At 40.5% G+C, this 19,338-nt stretch overlaps 1 protein-coding gene across 1 annotated transcript in view; it reads left to right on the top strand.

Moving 5' to 3' along the window:
* dnah6 (dynein, axonemal, heavy chain 6) overlaps positions 1-19,338 on the top strand; it is a 424,069-nt gene that overhangs the window by 398,626 nt on the left and 6,105 nt on the right. The window contains exons 71-72 of the mRNA XM_078570618.1: positions 3,308-3,380; positions 7,453-7,604. Coding sequence (XP_078426744.1) covers positions 3,308-3,380; positions 7,453-7,604 — 225 coding nt within the window. The remainder of the gene's footprint in view (positions 1-3,307; positions 3,381-7,452; positions 7,605-19,338) is intronic.

Genomic DNA, 19,338 nt, shown 5'->3' on the forward strand with positions numbered 1-19,338 from the left:
TATTTTCCCCAAAGGTTATTGACAATAAACAGTAGAAACATGAAAGTTTTTATGTTGTGAAGAAGATACAGTTTCAAAGACATATGAAACAATAGAATTTACATATTAAGAAGAGAGAAACATATATAAAGGATAATGAGGCTATGTGTCAGGAGAAGGCATCGTAAGGTCTAACAGAAGTGTGTGAAGTAGCTTTAATGAAGCCTCCAGTATTTGTGCATAAACCTGCTGTCTACCAGAACTGAAGCTGGAGAAAAGTCATTTGGAATTCCACTGTCCAGGGTATTGTGTTAATTTGCTGAATCTGTTTGAAATCTAAAATCTATTTTTGGTCTGTTACCTTTAAGGAGGTGTAGCTGGGAGTCAGGTTAATTAGGAATTTTAGGAGTTATTATAGTAGTAATTTGTAGTCCTATGTATGTGCTTAAAATCTTTTCTTTTGTTAATAAATATTTTAATTTAGTTTTTTAAAAAATCTCTAAATGTCTTGGTAGGCTTATTACTTCTGAATTCAGTGCATGCATCTCGAAATAAATAAAAATTGCAAAACTGTTGTGATAACACAACCAAGTTTCTCTAGTGGATTTGGTCCACCTGGCCCACATCATCTGCCGCATCATAACAGGCACCTTATTGAATGCCTATTCAAAATCCAGGTATATACTACATGTACTAGTTCCCATTTATCTACTTTACTAGTTATATGCTCAAAAAACTCCAATAAATTTGTTAAACAGGAGCTCCCCTTAGTAAAACCATGCTGATTTGTTCTAATCACACTTTGCTTTCCTAAGTGCATTATTGGCACTTAATAATAGATTCCAGCAGTTTTCCAACATCTGATGTTAGGCGAACTGGCCCATCTTTCCCTGTTTTCTCTCTCCCTCCTTTCTTGAAAAGTGGAGTAACATTTTCCAACTTCTAATCTGATGGGATTGTTTCCCAATTCAAGAAATTGTAGAAAATCACAGCCAGTGTATCTCATTTAGAACTCTAGGTTGTAGGCCACCAGACCTTTTTATCATACTTCTATCATATTTTAATCCCTTAGTTTCTCCAATACTTTTTCTCTGTTGATATTAATTTCCCTAATTTCCTCACTTTTTAGCTGCTAAATAACCGCCTATTTCTGCAATGGAACTCTGTCTTATGTGAGGACAGGCACTAAATATTTGTTCAACATCTCTGCCATTTCCTCACTCCCCATGATAATTTCCCCTGTCTCTGATTCTAATGGATTAATGTTTACTTCAGCTACTCTCTTTCATTTTATATACTAATAAAAACTCTTACAATCTGTTTTTATATTACTGGCCAATTAACACTCTCATATTATATTTTATCCCTTTTTATCAACTGTTTGGCTGCCCTTTCCTGGTTTCTAAAATCTCATACTTGTTGTTATATTTTTCAATATCATAAGCCTAATCTTTTAATCTAATACTATCCCTAACTTCCAGAGCAAGTCATAGATGGGCTTTTCTTGCTGATTTTTTGCTCTTCAATGGAACAAATTTTTTTTAGACATTTTGATAAATGTTTTCTACTGTTCACTTACAGTCATACCTTTTAGTCTATTTACTAAATCTGCCTTAGCCAGCTCTCCCCTCATACCAATTGACTTTGTTTAATTTTAAGATTCTTGGTTGTTGTTTGGTAGTACAGAACTTGAGTACTGCTGAAAAAAGAGACATGTGAAAACTTTTTGTCTTGTACTCATCAGGACACTTTGCAAGAATACCAATATAAGGGGAAAACAACTATTTATACTGTATGAGAAGAGAATGCTGATTGGTTAGCAAGTGGGCTCTGATTGGGGAGGCATTGCCATGGAAAATGCGCCAGTGATGGTGACTGACTATTAACTGCCAAGTGTTGTTTGAATTTTAAACCAGGCAGCTTGACCCTGATTGTTCTTTCTATCTGCATGTAAACACATGGTGCCTGTTTTAGCGAAACAAAATAAGTGGCAGTCATTCACTGACTCATTCCTCAGGGCAATGCTTTGAATAATCAAGGCCTTTTTTCAGCAATATTCTTGTTTGTGGTTGGAGTATGTCAATTTCAAATTTAACATGAAATTCAATGGTACTATGATCACTATTTCCCAGTGGACCTTTTACTATGACATTACTAATTAACCCTGTTTCATTACACAATACTAGATCTAAGATAACTTCATCCCCAATTGGTTCCATGATGAATTGCTCCAAGAAACTCACAAAAATATTCCATAAACTTATTTTCACAAATAAGATTTGGCAGAATCTATCCCGAAAGAGGCCTACTCTGGGGCAATTAGAGTGCCTGTCTGTTTCAGGTGCTAAACCTTTCTTAACATACAAATTTGGGGCCTATCACATATAGGGAACCCTGATTGCCATTTTTGGGATAACCAGTTGGAGCATGTGCCATGCACTCTCTGGCCAGTTTTACCCAGTTGCACAGCAGAAGAGGACCAAAAGCAGTAACTTCTCAATTATTTTTGTGACACTAGGATGATCAGCTCCCTAAGAATAATGTGAGGCTTTGTTGCCTCATGCTCCCTCACCCCTCTATTGCCACCCCCATCCCACCTTCAAAACCACTTTGCTACTGTCCAATTAGCCTTTGGGCTGATATGGCACCAATCTAGAGTAGTGAGCTTCATCAGGACATGCATTGGGAACCTGCAGGCTTACAGTAGCATGGCAACAAGACCTGCCCTTCAAAATGGCAAAGCCTCCCACCAGCACTATTATGCAGCCGGCTGGAGCACCGTGCCAATCAGTCATCAGATAACTCAAGTCTACCTTATAACTTAGGCTGAGGTTTAGCTGCCACAAATACAATTGAGTGCAGAAGAACATATGTCTCAAAAACTTAAGTATTTTTCATGATGCTACATTGAAAGGTGGCATTTAAAAATACTGCACTTCACTGAAAGAAGGAAGAAAGAAATCATTAGCGAGAATACCATCTTGGTCACCTCCAAGCAGTTGGCTCAAAATATGGCCTATACAGAAATTTAAGAACAGGTCATTTGCCTGTTCTCTTGATTCGGGTTGGTCTGGAGGAAGTGTTATTAATAAATAATTGCTTCTATCTCATCTGTTGACATGCCAGGCAACATTAAATGCATTCTCCTTCTTATTAATAAAAAAGAACAAAACATACAGCAGTTTAAAATTGGATTGACTAACTTCTAATATTAAAAGATAATGTTGTGGTTTCATATATACAGTTCAGTGGATTAACATGGACTGCTAAGTGCTATTATGTACAAAAATGATTGCCCAGTACTGATTTTTATTTGCCTCATTTTCAGACTTGGCTCAAACAAGGCCAACCAAAGTCTTTCTGGATTTCTGGATTCTTCTTTCCTCAGGGATTTCTGACAGGTAATCACCAGATAGAATTTCTTGAAAATAATGTTAATTTGTCTATTTGTTAACTTTGAATTCTGTTCAACTTTTATTATTCATTGACCATTCTTGGGTTGTTATTTGAACGAGGGAATGTTTGAAGAAAATACTGCAGAATGTTATTTAATCGAATAATCCAAGTTAAGAGAAATAATTTGAATTGTTAATTTAGAGAAATAGACTCTATGGGCAGAATTTTCTGCCTGTCGGGTGGGCGGGCCTGACCCAATCTCCAGCGGGCAGGGAGCCGATCCCCGCCGGAGAAGCGGGCCCCGCCGCCATTTTACGTGGGTGGGCCAATTAAGGCGGGAATTAAGCAGGAAGCGCTATGCGCTTCCTGTGCAGGCAGGGGGGGATTCCCCAAAAGCGAGAGTGCGCTCTTTCACACATGCACACGGAAGAGTGCACATCTCCCTGAAGCTAAGTGCTGCCTCAGGGAGATTGTTGACACTTGTAAAAAAATTAAAAATAGAAATTTTTAAAAATCCTTAACATGTCCCATCTCATGTGACATTGTCACATGAGGGGGACATGTTAAGGATTTTTTTTATTTCTATTTTGAATCTTTACAGTAAAATTTTATTAAACTGTTTAAAACCCTGCATGAAACCTCATCCTGCCTGTGGATGAGGTTTCATGATTTTTATATTGCCCGCCGGGGCTCCTGGCCTGCCTGCCAACCTTAAGGTTGGACGGGCAGGTCCTTTAATTGTTTAAATGATCCTGTCAATGGCTTCAATTGGCCATTGACAGGTCGGCGGGTGCACAGCTGATTTTGCTGTGCCCCCGCCTTCCTGAAAATTTACATGGGGCGGGATGACGTCGCAGGGTCCCCCCAATGTCAGCCCGCGTCATTTTACACGTCGGCGAGCGGGCCCCCTGCTCGTCGATGGCAAAATTCTGCCCTATGATTTTAAAAAATATTTATAAACAAGATGACATTTTCCATCTGGCACACTACACATTCCTGTTCCATCCTTTCAAACAAAATGTAAAGATGTGAAGACAGCCCATTCTGACCTGCAACCCGAAGAGCAATTAAATTGCAACCTTGCCCCGTGTTTACTTAGCTGTTTTTAATTAGACTTTGTAATTCTGTTGTTGGAAGTGTACCAGAGCTATTCATTAAATTGCTCAACATTTTTTTTCAGACAGCTAACTACACATAGGGTAAGAATGCAATTTGTGTTTTAGAAATATGTTACAAGGTAAATAATTTGGATTCTTTTTTAATTTACCCATAAAATTACCTAACTTATGTTAGATATGCTCCATTAAATCTTGTTCCCAAAAGCCAAATCTTTGTCAGTGTCCTAGGGCTCAAGCTGGTCATCGAAGCTGATGTCTGTACCTTAGTCTGTACTTGAGACATCTGTATGTTTCAAAAGCCTTCTTAATATGGACTGACACAACCCAAACTAACTAACCCATTTACAAACTGCTGGAAACTATTGCTGGTTCCTGAGAAGGTGATGGTGAGCTGCCTTCTCACATCACTGTAGTCCATATAGTGCTGGTGATTCCACAGTGCTGTTTTTTAGGGAGTTCCAGGTTTTTGATCCAGATACAATAGGCAGGATTTTACTGTCGACGTGCGGGGGCGGGGCCCACTTGCCGACGTGTAAAATGACGCGGAACGACATCGGGCGGAACTCCCGACATCACCCCGTCCCAGTTAAATTTTCAGGAAGGCGGGGGCGCAGCAAAATCAGCTGTCAATTGAGGCCATTGACAGATCAATTAAAGTAATTAGTGGACCTGCCCGTCCAACCTTAAGGTTGGCGGGCAGGCCAGGAGCCCTGGCGGGAAGTAGAAAAAACATGAAACTTCATCCACAGGTGGGATGAGGTTTCGTGTAGGGTTTTAAAAATTTTAATAAAGTTTTGTTGGAAATTATGAACATGTCCCAACTCATGTGACATTATCACATGAGGGGACATGTAAGGGAACTTTTTTTTTTTCTATTTTTAATATTTTTGCACATAGAGCCGATCTCCCTGAGGCAGCTCTTAGCCTCAGGAGATGAGTGCGCACTTTTGTACGCATGCACAAAAGAGCGCACTCTCGATTTTAGGCATTCCCCCCCGCCCACACAGGCTGGTGCTGGAAGCCTGGTGCTTCCATGCGGACGTCATGCTGGGTGAGCCTTAATTGGCCCGCCCACGTAAAATGGCGCTGCGCCTCCAATCGGGGGTGCCGACGGGGGAAAATTCAGCCCAGTGAAGGAGCGATGACATATCTCCAAGTCTGAATGATTGTGACTTGGAGGTGAAGAGCCCCTAGCACCTGCTGCCCTTGCCCGGCCAGGTGGTGGAAGTCACAGGTTTGGGAGGTGCTGCGGAAGAAGCTTTGGAGAGGTGTTGTCATGAATTTCGTAGATAGAACCAGAAAACTGATGGTGAAGGGTTAGGTTAGTTGATGAGATGCTAATCAAGTTGGTTGCTTTGTTCTGGATCATGTTGACTTTTTCAAGTGTTGTTACAGTTGTACTAATCTCAGCAACTGGAGAGTATTCTATCACAGCAGAGGGAGAGACCGACTGGTTGGAGATTGGAAGAAGGGGGAAAGGGTGGTCAGAGAAAGTGGAGGGTCAGCAGAAGGGGCGTGGCCTTTGGCATCCTCAACTTTGATTCTGAACTTCATAAGTTTATGTGGCTTCAGATCAAAGATGGGAAAGGAAACTGCAGGCTAATTGCCACATACTATCCTCCCTCAATGAATGAACCAATATTTCATCATATCAAACACACTTGGAAGAAGTACTGAGGGTAACAAGGACACAGAATGTACTCTGGGTTGGCGGGGGCGCAATGTCCATCACCAAGAGGTGATAGTACCATCTCTGACCAAGATCCAAAGGCATAGCTGTCAGACTGGACTGGCAGCAGGTTGTAAGAGACAAAACATAAGTGATTAAGCTATTTGAACTTGCTCTCACCAATCTACCTGTCACAGATACTGCACAACCTTTGTGAAAACCAAGTCACATCTTCACACTGAGGATACTATCTGTGTTGATCCTCACCACCACCATTCTGCCATTGAGGCGATTAGCAGCCACTGTTCCCTGTGCCTGTTGACAGATTTGGTGTGTCACCTATTTCTCATCTAAAGGAAAGAGAATCTCCTTCCTGGACCTGCCTCCTCATTCCTGGTCTTTCACGCATGGCCATATTTAAAATGTTTTTTTTTTATTCAGGCCAAAAGTGATAACCATTTTCCATTTGCATTAATGTCAATTTCAAAGTTGCTCGTCATAGCATTTTAAGTGTTCTGTTTATTTTGAGCAGAAATGGCTAGGGGATACACACCATTGTGTATCTCATTAAGATTTCATTAAATGCGCCACCATATCCAATTTGGTTTACTTCGGAATATTGCATTCTGATCTAAATCCCAATTTCCTTCTGATTCTACACTACAAGTCATTGGCACTGAAAAGGCCACAGCTTTTTTCTTCAAGAGTTCTTCCAATTTCTGTTCCTCCAGTATTCATTGGTTTTGGTCTGATGAGGAAAATAGTATTGTATAGATAGAGATCCCTGATGTATCTTAATGGCCAGCATAATGCCCATAGAAGGTTCTCTTTCTCTATGTAACAATCTGCCCGCAGTTTCCAGACTTCCAGCCTCTTCAGTGGGTGTGGATCAGACGTCAGCATAAAGCTTTCATAACTCCAACAGTGACTGGATAGGTCCGGATAAAAAAATGGGAAAATGACAAGTTTAAGAGAAGACCCAATACTGTGGGCAACTAGCTACAGGGAGAAAGAGCAAGAGAGAGAGAAAATTCCTTTGGACATTATTCTAGCCATTGTGTACAGCGCGAAAATCACCTTTGCTCGAACAAACCTGCAATAAATAAGTTTTATTGGAAAAGTGAAATGGCTTGGCAGTTGTCATTCTGCCTCATGAATGCTTTATTCACTCACCACAAATGCAAACTCCTCTTCCCCTTGAAGAGCTGCAACCTGGTTTTAAGAAGCGGAAGGCCTGCCAGATTTCAACCCTTACCCCATTGTTACAGTTTCTTTCATTGTCTCTTTCAGGCACACTTCAGAACCATGCCAGGAAGTACAACCTACCAATTGATGAACTTAGCTTTCGTTATAATGTTATTTCTGTGTATCGAAATGCAGCGGAAGTAGCAGAAGCTATGAAAACCTTAAAGTATGGGGAACAGCTTCCAATGGATGAATTGGTAATTTCAGCTTTTTAGTAGAAGAATGTTTCAGCCTTGTTTTGATTCAATCCATCCATGCAGTTCCTCCAGATTACAGATGTAATATTGCTGTTCAATCTCTTGTTGGCAGCTAGTATTGTAAAAGAAACAAATCTTTTAGAATTATGTGGAGTTGGATCAGCAACAAAAATATTTTTAAAAATCTATTAAATTATGATAACAAATATCACCGAAAAAGTAGAATTAATAGGATTATGGATTACTACCTTTTGCCAAGATCAGAGTTAGATATGGATTGTGTTAGGGATGGGATTATGGTGAGTTCGTTTCTGAGATGTTGGTGATGAAAATTCATGAGGAAGCTTAATAACCTCAACAATTAATGTTTCCACATCATGGAAAAGAATTAATCAAAGCCATACCTTCCACTCACATTTCTGTCTGTGTCAGGTGTTGCAACCTCATTGAAGTTCTCCTGTAAAAAAAATCATATCTAATTTACCTTTAGAAATTCAAAAATAGGACTACCAGCTTCAAAATGAATAAGATTGTTCTTTGGTTGAAGATTTCCGCTGTTCACCAAGTGTAGCTAAATCATAAATGTGCTTAAAATGAATGTGTTTATTAATTTCTATACTAAGTCATGGAGAAACGAAGCTTTGCCAAGTTTTCTGGGATTGGTTGTAGAGTGGCAAAATACATGCCGATGAAAAATACATTAATGAGAAAATAATTTTCTACTTGTTTTAAATTTCAGGCAAGCACCTCAACTGCTCTAGCATTTGTAATGTAGCTGTACTTGACTGTATTTGTGCAGTAATGCCCACTTGTAGCTGGGGCAGAAATTGCAGCATGCTTTCTCCCATTTTATTGAGTTAAAGCCTTCAATAAAGCTAGAAAGATAAAATCCCCATAGGCATTTACTGATTTCCCGCCCAATGTTGAATACTAATGGAAAGCTGCTATTTCTCAGAGGTTTCTACTAATCTTACCCACAATTAACAGCAGGGAATCTGAGAACTTGTAATGCCAATTAATGTAATTAATCAACACCCAATCTATCCTTTCATGATCTCTTAGAACTATTCAAAGAAGAGCAAAGGTGTTCTCCCAGAGACCTGCCAATATTATTCCTCAACTAACACCTCTAAATAAGATTATCATCACATTGTTTGTGGGAGGTTGTTGTGTGCAAATTGGCTGCTGCGTTTTATGCCTTCAGGTGCATGACCTAAGAGGGCATTGGCTGACCAGGAAACTCTCCCACTCTTACCATCTGCCATATTTACAGGTTGATAAGTAACCTATTTGACCACATTATGTTGAATAATGCACCTTTCATGGCCATCAAGTCCTGAAGTAGGAACACTACCACTGCACCACAAGACCTCCAATACAATAGTGACTACACTTCAAAACATACTTCATTGGCTGTAAAGCATTTTGGGACATCTTGTGGCCATTGTTGTTGTTATACAATGCCTTTCCATGACAACTTACATTTATATAGCACATTTAATGTAATACGATTGCTCCGAGGCACTGCACAGGAGCGTTATAAAACAAAACAAAAGGGCACCAAGCCACTTGAGAAATTAGGTCATATGACCAAAACTTGGTGAAAGAGGTAGGTTTGACAGAGTGTGTTAGAGGAAGAAAGAAAGGTAGAGAGGTGTAGTGAGAGTATTCCAGAGCTTGAGGCCAAGGCAACTGAAGGTTTGGCCACCACTGGTAGAGTGATTAAAACCAGGAGTGCTCAAGAGGCCAGAATAAGAGGAGCACAGATATCTCAGAGGATTGTGGAGCTGGAAGAGATTACAGAGATAGGAAGGAGCAAAATAAATGCAAGGTTTCCTTTCCTTTCTTAAAGTTTTTTTACCTCCAATACCTTGCTTGGCAAACAGTTCTAATTGTTGATCACCTTTTGCGTGTAGAAGTGTCTCCCGACAATTTGTCCTAAATTTTCCTTTCACCAACTTTAACTAACTATTTTGTTCGGTTAGAAGTGAGAAGCAAGTGACAAACAGATACAAATACTTTAGCCTAAAGTACACTTTGTTCTTTGTTGTAAAATAGAATGATCATCTATTAAAGCCAAGGGCAATCTTGATCTGGGTACCTCGTACTGCAACTGCATTACAACTCCAATTATATCTTCAGAAAATCATTTCTAGTTGCCCATTCTGCCACTTTCAAACACCGCAATCTTGAATCATCAGACATAAACACACAGGGACTGCCCCTCTCTCTCAGCCAAGCATAAACCAGTCAATGAATAGCTGATCTCTTGTTGGTTTCTAATAACGTACATATACATGTACGTCATTGGTTGCACGAAATGCCATAATTTCTAACCTTCCTGTATATCTTTTTTTTTTAAATGTAATACAGAGTGCATTGTAATTGAGTACATAACATATTCCCAGGTATAACTTCAAACTTTACTGAAATTGCACCAGGTTTCTTTGATGCGGTTTCCTGTATGAAAAGTAACCCTTACTTTGATTTCTGTACACCCACTTATTTTTGGAATCATTGCACAGCAGTTAAAAAAAAACTCTTTCCCACTCCTAGCTATGTAGGAACTAACCACCTTAAAGTGCATTTCTCCTGTCCAGGCATTCTTACCCAGGATATTAAAATGGAAAGGGATTGAAAATCAGGAGAATATGATAGACTCTCAGGCCTGCAGCTGTATTTCAGACCTTGGTGTTCAGGATATTTTAGCTGCTGATAGGAAGTCCCTGTTTTAGTCTGAAATTCTAGAATTAATACGGAGTACTATATAATGTATACTGCACTGAAACGGGCTATTCAGCCCAACAGGTTCCACATGAGCAACATAACCTTCTATTCCTTTCTCTCTTGTGTGCTTATCCAGTTTCCCCTTAAATGCATCTATGCTAATCACCTCAACTACACCTTGTGATAGTGAGCTACACACTCTAAGTACTCTTTGGGGTAAAGCCTCAAAGACCTCCCTCAGATCACCCCTTGGTCTTCTATATTCTAGAGAAAAGAGCCCCAAGCTGCTCATTCTTTCCTGATAGGTATAACAGTTCTTGTATCATTTAGTAAATCCCTTTTTGCACCTTTTCAAGTGCCTTTCTGTTCTTCTTAGAATATGGAGACCAAATTGTTCGCCGTACTCAATGGGGAGAATTTTCTCTCCGTCAGGCGGGCTGGGCGTGAGCGGGCATGCAGCCATTTTACATAGGCGGGCCAATTAAGGCCCGCCCAGCGTGATGGGCACCCAGAAGCGCATGCGCACGAAAGAGCACAGAAACCGTCCTGAGGCACGGAGCTGCCTCAGGGAGATTAAGAAAAGTCATAAAAATGTGAAAAATTAAAAAATTAAATTATTCAAACATGTCCCCTCATGTGACATTGTCACATGAGCTGGGACGTGTTTATGAATTTACATGAAACATTTTATTAAATTAATAAACCCTTCATGAAACCTCATCCCGTCTGTGGATGAGGTTCCGTGAAAAATGTGAAGGCCACCTGGGCTCTTTGCTTGCCTGCCAACCTTAACAAGTACTTAAATTAGCTGATTAATGGCCTTAATAGGCCCTTGGCAGTTCGGCGGGCACGCAGCCAACTCTGGTGCGCGCCCGCTGAACTGAAGATCAGAATGATGCGCAGTGACGTCGGGATGCATGCCCAACATCACCACATGTCATTTTACGTATCGGCACGCGGGGCCCACCCCCACACGCCGAACAGAAGATTCAGGCCAATGAGTTTGGACGACCTAATGTTCTAAACAAGTTTACCATAATTTCTCTTCTTTTCAATTGTATCCCTCTAGAAATGAACCCCAGTGCTTTGTTAGTTGTTTTAAACTGTGTTCTGTTTTGTGATTTGTACATCTGTACTACCAGCACCCTCTGCTCCTCTACCCCATTTAGACACTTTTTTTTCCCAAGGAGAATGTGACCTCCATATACTTCCTACTAAAATGTACCACCTTGCACTTATCTGTATATGTGTGTGCGTACGTATATATTTTATATATATATATGACATCCGAGTAAACTAAGACAAAGACAAACTACCCCTCTTCATTGTTCTCAATCTGTCTCCAGTCTTTGGTACACTTGACCATGAAATTCTGCTCCACCACGTCTCTAGTCATCCAACTGTGGAACTGCATTCACCTTATCTATCCAATCACAGCCAGAGAATCATTTGCAATGGCTTTCTTCCAGACCCTACACCGTTACCTCTGTTGTCCCCAAGGACCTGTCTTGGCTACCTTCTTTTTGTCATCGATATGCTGCTTCTCAGCGACGTCATCAATTTCCACATGTCTGCTGATGGCATCCAGTTCCAGCTCACTACTTCATCTCTAGACCCCTCCACTGTCTCTGAATTGTCATACTGATTGTCTGACATCCAGTAATGGATAAGCAGAAATTCCTCCAATTAAATATTAGAAAGACAGAAGCTGTTTTCTATGGTTCCCTTCATAAACTCTATTCCATAGCACTGACCTCATCCCTCTCCCTGGCAACATTATGAAGCTGAACCAGGCTGTTCATAACCTTGGTGTTAAATCTGACCCCAAGATGTATTCACACCATCAGCAAGAAGGCCTTTTTCCACCATCGCCTATCTCCGCCCCTGCCACAGCTCACCTGCTGCTGAACCCCTCAACCTGCCTTTGTTACCACTAGACTTGACTGTACCAATGCACAACTGGCCAATTTCCCTTGTTCAACACATTGAAAACTTGAGGTAATTAAAAATGTTGCTGCACATTTTGTAACGCACACCAAGTCCCTCCCTGACCTGTGTTTTCAAATTCTCATCCTTGTTTTCAAATCCCTCCATGGCCTCCTCCCCTCCATGAATCTGTAATCTCCTCCATCCCTAGACCCATGAGAGATCTCTGTGCTCCAAACCCTGCCCTTTTTTTTTAGCATTCCTAAGTTTAACTGATCCACTACTGGTGCCTTCAGCTGTCATGACCCTAACGTCTGGAATTCCTTCTCTCAGTAATTCTGTCCCTCTATCCTCCTTTAAGATGTTCTTGAAAACCAACCTTTTTGAAGAAACTTTTAGCCATCCGGCCTTGTAGCTCCTTATATAACATTCCTGTGATGTGCCTGGGAAAGTTTCATTTTGTTAATGGCACTATATAACTGCAGATTGTTGTTGTTATATTAAAGTGCATTTGCCAATTACATGCCCATCTGCAAGCTTATTAATGTCTTCCTGTATTTTGTCGCGTTCCAGTCTGAATTAACTATACCCCCAATATATGGTGTTGCCACAAATTTTGAAATAGTACTCCTGATTCCTGAATCCAGATTCTGTACATAAATCGTAAACAATGGTCCAAACATCAACCCTTGTGGAATACCACTGCCCACCTTTTGCCAGCCTGACCAGCTAACTTTTACTCTCTCTTTTGTGGACAGATTACTATTCATTCTGCTGCTTGCCTCCTGACTGCATGTTCTGACATTAAATCTAATGCATTACTCTTGCCTGCCCTTTCTGTTACTTAAATTAGTTCAATTAAAGTTGGTAAGAAATGTCCTTGCCTTTTGAAATCCATGCTATCTTTTAAAAATTATACTTTAAGTTTCTTGATGCTTTTCTGTTACACCTTTGAGTAAGGATTCCATATCTTTCCTGTCTCCAGTGTTATCTATCCCCTGCAGCTGCCCTGTCTCCCATTTTGCATGTAGGAATTTCATTAGCTGTCCACCAGTCTTCCCTTTTCCAGTGAAGTTTTGTGTTTAGCTCTCAGCTCTGCTAACTCGTCCCTAGCTTCTTTTAATGTGTGCAGGTGCAATATATGCAGACGAGGGATTTTATCCTATGTTTGATTAGTTGATCAATTATCTCTCCCCGTTCTACCTAAAATGTCTTTAAATCCTTTCTGATTTCTCCAATGTAATGCTCACCATGTTAGCCTCCCTGGTAAATGCTGAAGCAAAGTAATTATTTAATAATTCTACCCATTCACTATTATTATCTGTTAGTTTATGCTATGTATTCCTTAGTGGCTCTATCTCTGTCCTGATTTTTCTGTTGTTATTTATGTGCCTGTAGAATATTTTATTATTTAGTTATATATTCATTGATTATTCATTTTTGTAGTTTCTCATTCATAATTTTCTTTTGACTTCTATTCTAACCTCTTGGTGTTCCCTTTTGTAATCTGTGCTTTTGTTGTTTCATATAAGTTTAATTCATGAAAGTCATTTTCTTTAGTTTTAATTTAGTCCTTATTTCGTTATTCATCTACCCTGTGCTAGTTTGTTCTTTGATTTTAGTGGAATATATTTCTCCAGAAATCTTTTGAACAGTTTAAAATGTTTTCCACTCCATTTCTTTGTCAATAATTTTATTTTGCATAGTTCTATTCTTATACCCAAAAAACAACTTTTTTTTCCAATTTATTACTTTGGTCCTCATCTTACTTTTCCTTCTCAATATTTATTGTTAACCTTATTATGTTAATATCGCCTAGATCCTCCTCTTTGCCTACTTCTCTTTTCTGTTATGGTCATGTTATAACGTGGCAGCTGATATGTGCCACGCAGACCAAATCCACAAGGGAAACTTGGCCACACTATCATGACAGTTTTGCAATTTGGATTTATTACGAGAATATTTATGCACTGAATTCAGAAGTATTGATTCTACTAACACCTTTACAGATTTAAAAAAAAAATTAAAACATTTATTAACAAAAGAAAAGATTCAAGCACATACATAAGATTACTGTTACTTAATACTATAACAAATCTCAAAATTTCTAATTAATCTGTCTTCCAACTACACACCCCCATTAAGGCAACAGTCCAAAATAGAATTTAAATTTAAGTAACAAGCCAGCAGGTTTACCACGGCACCCATTCAACTGTGGAATTCCAAAGGCTTTTCTCTAACTTTAGTTACTGGGCACAGGAGACTTTTGCAAACATGGCTGGAGGCTTCCCCAAGATTGTTTTGCACACTCCTTTAATTCTTATATGGCCCCCCAACATAGTATTTCATTCCTTTCTATGTATATTTCTCTCTCTTTAATTTGTAAATTCCATTGTTCCATATGCCTTTGGAAATTTACTTTTCCCATAATATAAACATCTTTGATGTTGCTAATATGGTCAGTATCATTTGGAAAAAATAAACATAATAACCTTGACCTGTTTACCTTGTTAGTTGTAATCATCCTACCATCCCTTTGAAACCCAAACAACTCCACTTATCTAGAAATGCAAATTTCCTTCACACCCTACATGCGAAGACTTCATCCATGTTTACTCATTAGCATTTCAAAGACCTTTTATCCCTAACTTATTTTGAAGATATCAAGCTTGCAGCCTATCTGACTCTAATTTCATTAAATCACACAGAACAGAACCATCTACACTCACAACCATAAACCTACTTTACGATAAACCACAATAATGTTATGAAATGTATTATAGTTTTGTGACAGGTTAATTTTCCATTAATAAATCTAGCAGTGCTCCGAATCACTTGAGCTTTTTACATACTCGTACATTACAAACTCCATTCACTCCAGCTCTTTTGCTACCTCTTACCAGTTTATGGGGGTAGTTGCATTCCCCATTATTATTATTCCATGTCTTTCACTCATTACGCACATTTGGTTATTCCTTTCTTTACCCACCCATTTCCAATATTAGATGGCCCGTAATATAAGAACATAAGAAATAGGAGCAGGAGTAGGCCATTCAGCCCCTTCAGCCCCTGCCTCGCCATTCAATAAGATCATGGCTGATCTGCCCCAGGCCTCAACTCCTCTTTTGCGACAGCTCCTCATCGCCCTCAACTCCCCAATATTTCAGAAATCTATCTACCTCCTCTTTAAATACTTTCAGTGATCTAGCCTCCACAATGCTCTGAGGCAGATAATTCCAGACATTCGCTACCCTATGAGAAAAGAAATTCCTTTGCATCTCAGTTTTAATTGAGTGTCCCCTTATTCTGTACCTATGTCCCCTAGTTCGAGTTTCTCCCACTAGTGGAAACATCTCAACATCTTCCCTGTCAAGCCCACTCAAAATCTTGTACATTTCAATAATATCACTCCTCATTCTTTTAAACTCGAATGAATAAAATCCTAACCTGTTTAGCCGTTCTTGATAAGTCAACCCCTTCATCTGAGGAATCAGCCTGGTGAATCTCTTTTGAACTGCTCCAATGCCAGTATATCATTTCTTAAATATGGGGACCAAAACTGTATACAGTACCCCAGCTGCAGCCTCACCAACATCCTGCACAGTTGTAACAAGACTTCCCTATTTTTAAACTTCAATACAGGCCAAAATTCCATTTGCCTTCTTAATTACTTGCTGCATATGCATGCTAACTTTTTGTGTTTCATGCACAAGAACACCCAGATCCCTCTGTGCTGCACAGTTTTGGAGTCTCTCTCCATTTAAATAATAGTCTGCCTTTTGATTTTTCCTACCATAATGCATGACCTCACACTTTCCTACATTAAACTCCATCTGCCAAGTTTTTGCCCACTCACTCAACCTGTTGATATCCCCTTGCAGATTCCTTATGCCCTCATCACAACATGTCCTCCCACCTATTTTTGTATCATCAGCAAATTTTGATACATTACACTCTGCCCCCTCTTCCAAGTCATTAATATAGATAGTACATAATTGAGACACTCGGGCCAGGATTTCCCCCTCGGTGATTTGGGGGCAGGGCCCAGTCGCCGAAGGGAAAATGACACGAGATGACATTGGAAGGAATCCCCGACGTCATCCCGGTCCATTTAAATTTTTAGGAAGGTGGGCGGACAGCAAAATCAGCTGTCCGCCTGCTAACCTGTCAAAGGTCAATTGAGGCCATTGACAGGTTATTTAAAGTAATTAAAGACCTGCCTGTCCAACCTTAAGGCTGGTGGGCAGGCCAGGAGCCTCTGCGGGCTCCAAATTATTGATGAAACTTCATCCACTGGCGGGATGAAGTTTCATGTCCGCATTTTTAAAAATTAATTAAGTTTATGTGGTCTTTATTAACATGTCCCATCTCGTGTGATATTGTCACATGAGAGGGGGACATGCTAATTTTTTAATTTTTGCATTTTTAAAGTTTTTTGGACTGTCACTGGTCTCCCTGAGACAGGACTTTGTCTCAGGGAGCAGTGCGCTCTTTTACGCGCATGCAAGAAAGAGTGCACTTTGACAGCTGGGGATTCTCCGCCCCCTCCCCCCACCCTGCACAGGAAGCGCATAGCGCTTCCCACGGGGATGCCGCTGGGCGGGCCTTAATTGGCCCGCCCACTCAAAATAGAGGCGGGCCCCGTTTCAGTGGCGGGGGTTGGCTGCCCGCCTGCCGCCAAGCCGGTGGGGCCCGCCCGCCATCCAAGGGCAAGATTCTGCCCTAGGACTGATCCTTGTGGTACTCCACTAGTTCTGTCTTTCCAATCTGAAAAAGACTCATTAATCCCAACTCTCTGTCTTCTGTGTGTTAACCAATCCTCACTCCATGTTAGTACATTACCCCCAATACTGTGAGCTCTTGTGCAATAGCCGTTTATGTGGCACCTTATCGAATGCCTTCTGGAAATCCAAATGCACTACATCTACTGGTTCCCCTTTATCAATTCTGCTTGTTATATCCTCAAAGCACTCTAGCAAATTTGTCAAGCATGATTTCCCGTTCACAAAACCATGTACCCCTATTAACATGATCAATCCTTAATCTTTTATTTCATTCCATGCGGATTTTGCTTCTGTCCTTAGGTTAGTAATGCCCCTTTTTTCTACAGCCATTATGTCACTCCAAACCTACTTCTTGCCCTATTTTTTCTGATTATTATTGCCAGCCCTGTTCTTTATTTAGCCTTGTTTCAGTTATTCTCACTACGTGTGGTTCCTCACTATGGATCATTGCCTCCAGTTCCCCTTTCTTATTATGGATGTTGTGTACATTGCTGTACAGGCAGTTTAATTCTTCGTTAGTAATTGTTGGTTTTATTTTATTTTTGGTAGTACTTGAATAATTTTACTTTATAACTGTATTTTTTCTGTGATAATTTAGTGTTCAATTGTTCTCCTATTTCTTTTACCTTCAAACTTATGTTATTTTCACCAGATCCCTCTCCCTTGGATACTAATCCCACTCAACAACAATATTCGGAGTCTGTTGCAGTGGCACAGCTCCTTCCTGTGCCAGTGTTGCTGCTGGTATCCCATCAAATGGAACCTTTCCTTCCTACACCAGTTTCAGCCACACATTCACCATCCTGATCTGCCAGTAGGCATGTCGCTTGGATAATAATCCAGTGAGGCCCTGCTTTGAAATTGAGTTTGTGTTATTCCCTTAGCAGGATATCCTCCTTTTCTTCCCTATGGCCAGAATTTTCCTGTCGGCGATTTGGACAGGGCCCGCTCACCAACGGGAAAATGACGCGGGATGACGTCGGTAGGAACACCCGACATCATCCCAGTCCCTTCAAATTTTCAGGAAGGCGGGTGAAATCAGCTGTCCGCCAGCCAACCTGTCAATGGCTAATAGAGGCCATTGACAGGGTACTTAAAGTAATTAAAGGACCTGCCTGTCCAACCTTAAGGCTGGTGGGCAGGCCAGGAGCCCCAGCGGGCTTCTGATAATACATGAAACCTCATCCACTGGCGGGATGAGGTTTCATGTTCCTTTTTAAAAACTTTAATAACGGTAATGTTATATTTATTTAGATGTCCCATCTCGTGTGACATTGTCACATGAGGGGGACATGTTAATAATATTTTTATTTTTCTATTTTTTAAGTTTTTCAGACTGTCACTAATCTCCCTTAGTCTCAGGGAGCAGTGCGCTCTTTCACGCACATGCGTGAAAGAGCGCACTTTGACAGCTGGGGATTCCCTCCCCCCCTGCACAGGAAGCGCATAGTGCTTCCCGTCGGGCAGGCCGCTGGGTGGGCCTTAATTGGCCCGCCCACTCAAAATGGCGGCAGGCCCCATTTCGGCGGTGGGGGTCGGCTGCCCGCCCGCCGCCAAGGGCAAAATTCTGCCCTATGTTCTTGTTCCCAACATCGATCACTGCAATTTAATCTTCCCTTTGCCGAGCACCTCTTTGGTTGCTCCGAGATATCCTTTACCTTTACACCAGATAGGCAACACAATCTCCAGCCTCTTGGTTGTGAATTAAGACAATGCTACCTATCCCACTAATTATTGAACCCATCAGGATTATAACCTTTTTATTCTGCTCTTCCCTTCCTTACTCTGCCTCTTGCTCCCTAGAGCTATGGTTCGCACTCTGGCTGCCCACCCTGAAGCTTGCAAATTATCTTCATATGCAGCGCATTCATTGTATCTGTTGGATAGGACCAGTGTTTGCAAGATCTTCTTCTCTATTCCCAAAAGCAAAGTTATAATAGCAGACTGAAAAATTTTCCTTCAAAATTCATAATATAGGGGCCAATTTTAGAAACGTGAAAACATCAGCTTTAATCTAAAAATTGTGAAAAAAATTGAGCCCGTACCAGAGTGCATGAATGTTTTGCATAGTGCAAATAAAATGTTATCCTTTCCAGAGAGCTTGAGTTTCCACGGAAAGTCAGTTTTAGAGAAATTACACAGTTGAGGCCCACAGCAGAACGTGACCACATAACCTTAGCTGCTCTCCAATACAATGCTGTCAGTGTGCTACATTGTTAGAGTTATCCTTTGAATAAAACATTAGACTTAAATGTTGGTTTGTCTGAGCTGGCCAGTCTAGGTGGACATTAATGATC

Source organism: Cetorhinus maximus, chromosome 2, assembly GCF_964194155.1.
Source record: "Cetorhinus maximus chromosome 2, sCetMax3.hap1.1, whole genome shotgun sequence".
Classification (NCBI taxonomy): Eukaryota; Metazoa; Chordata; class Chondrichthyes; order Lamniformes; family Cetorhinidae; genus Cetorhinus; species Cetorhinus maximus.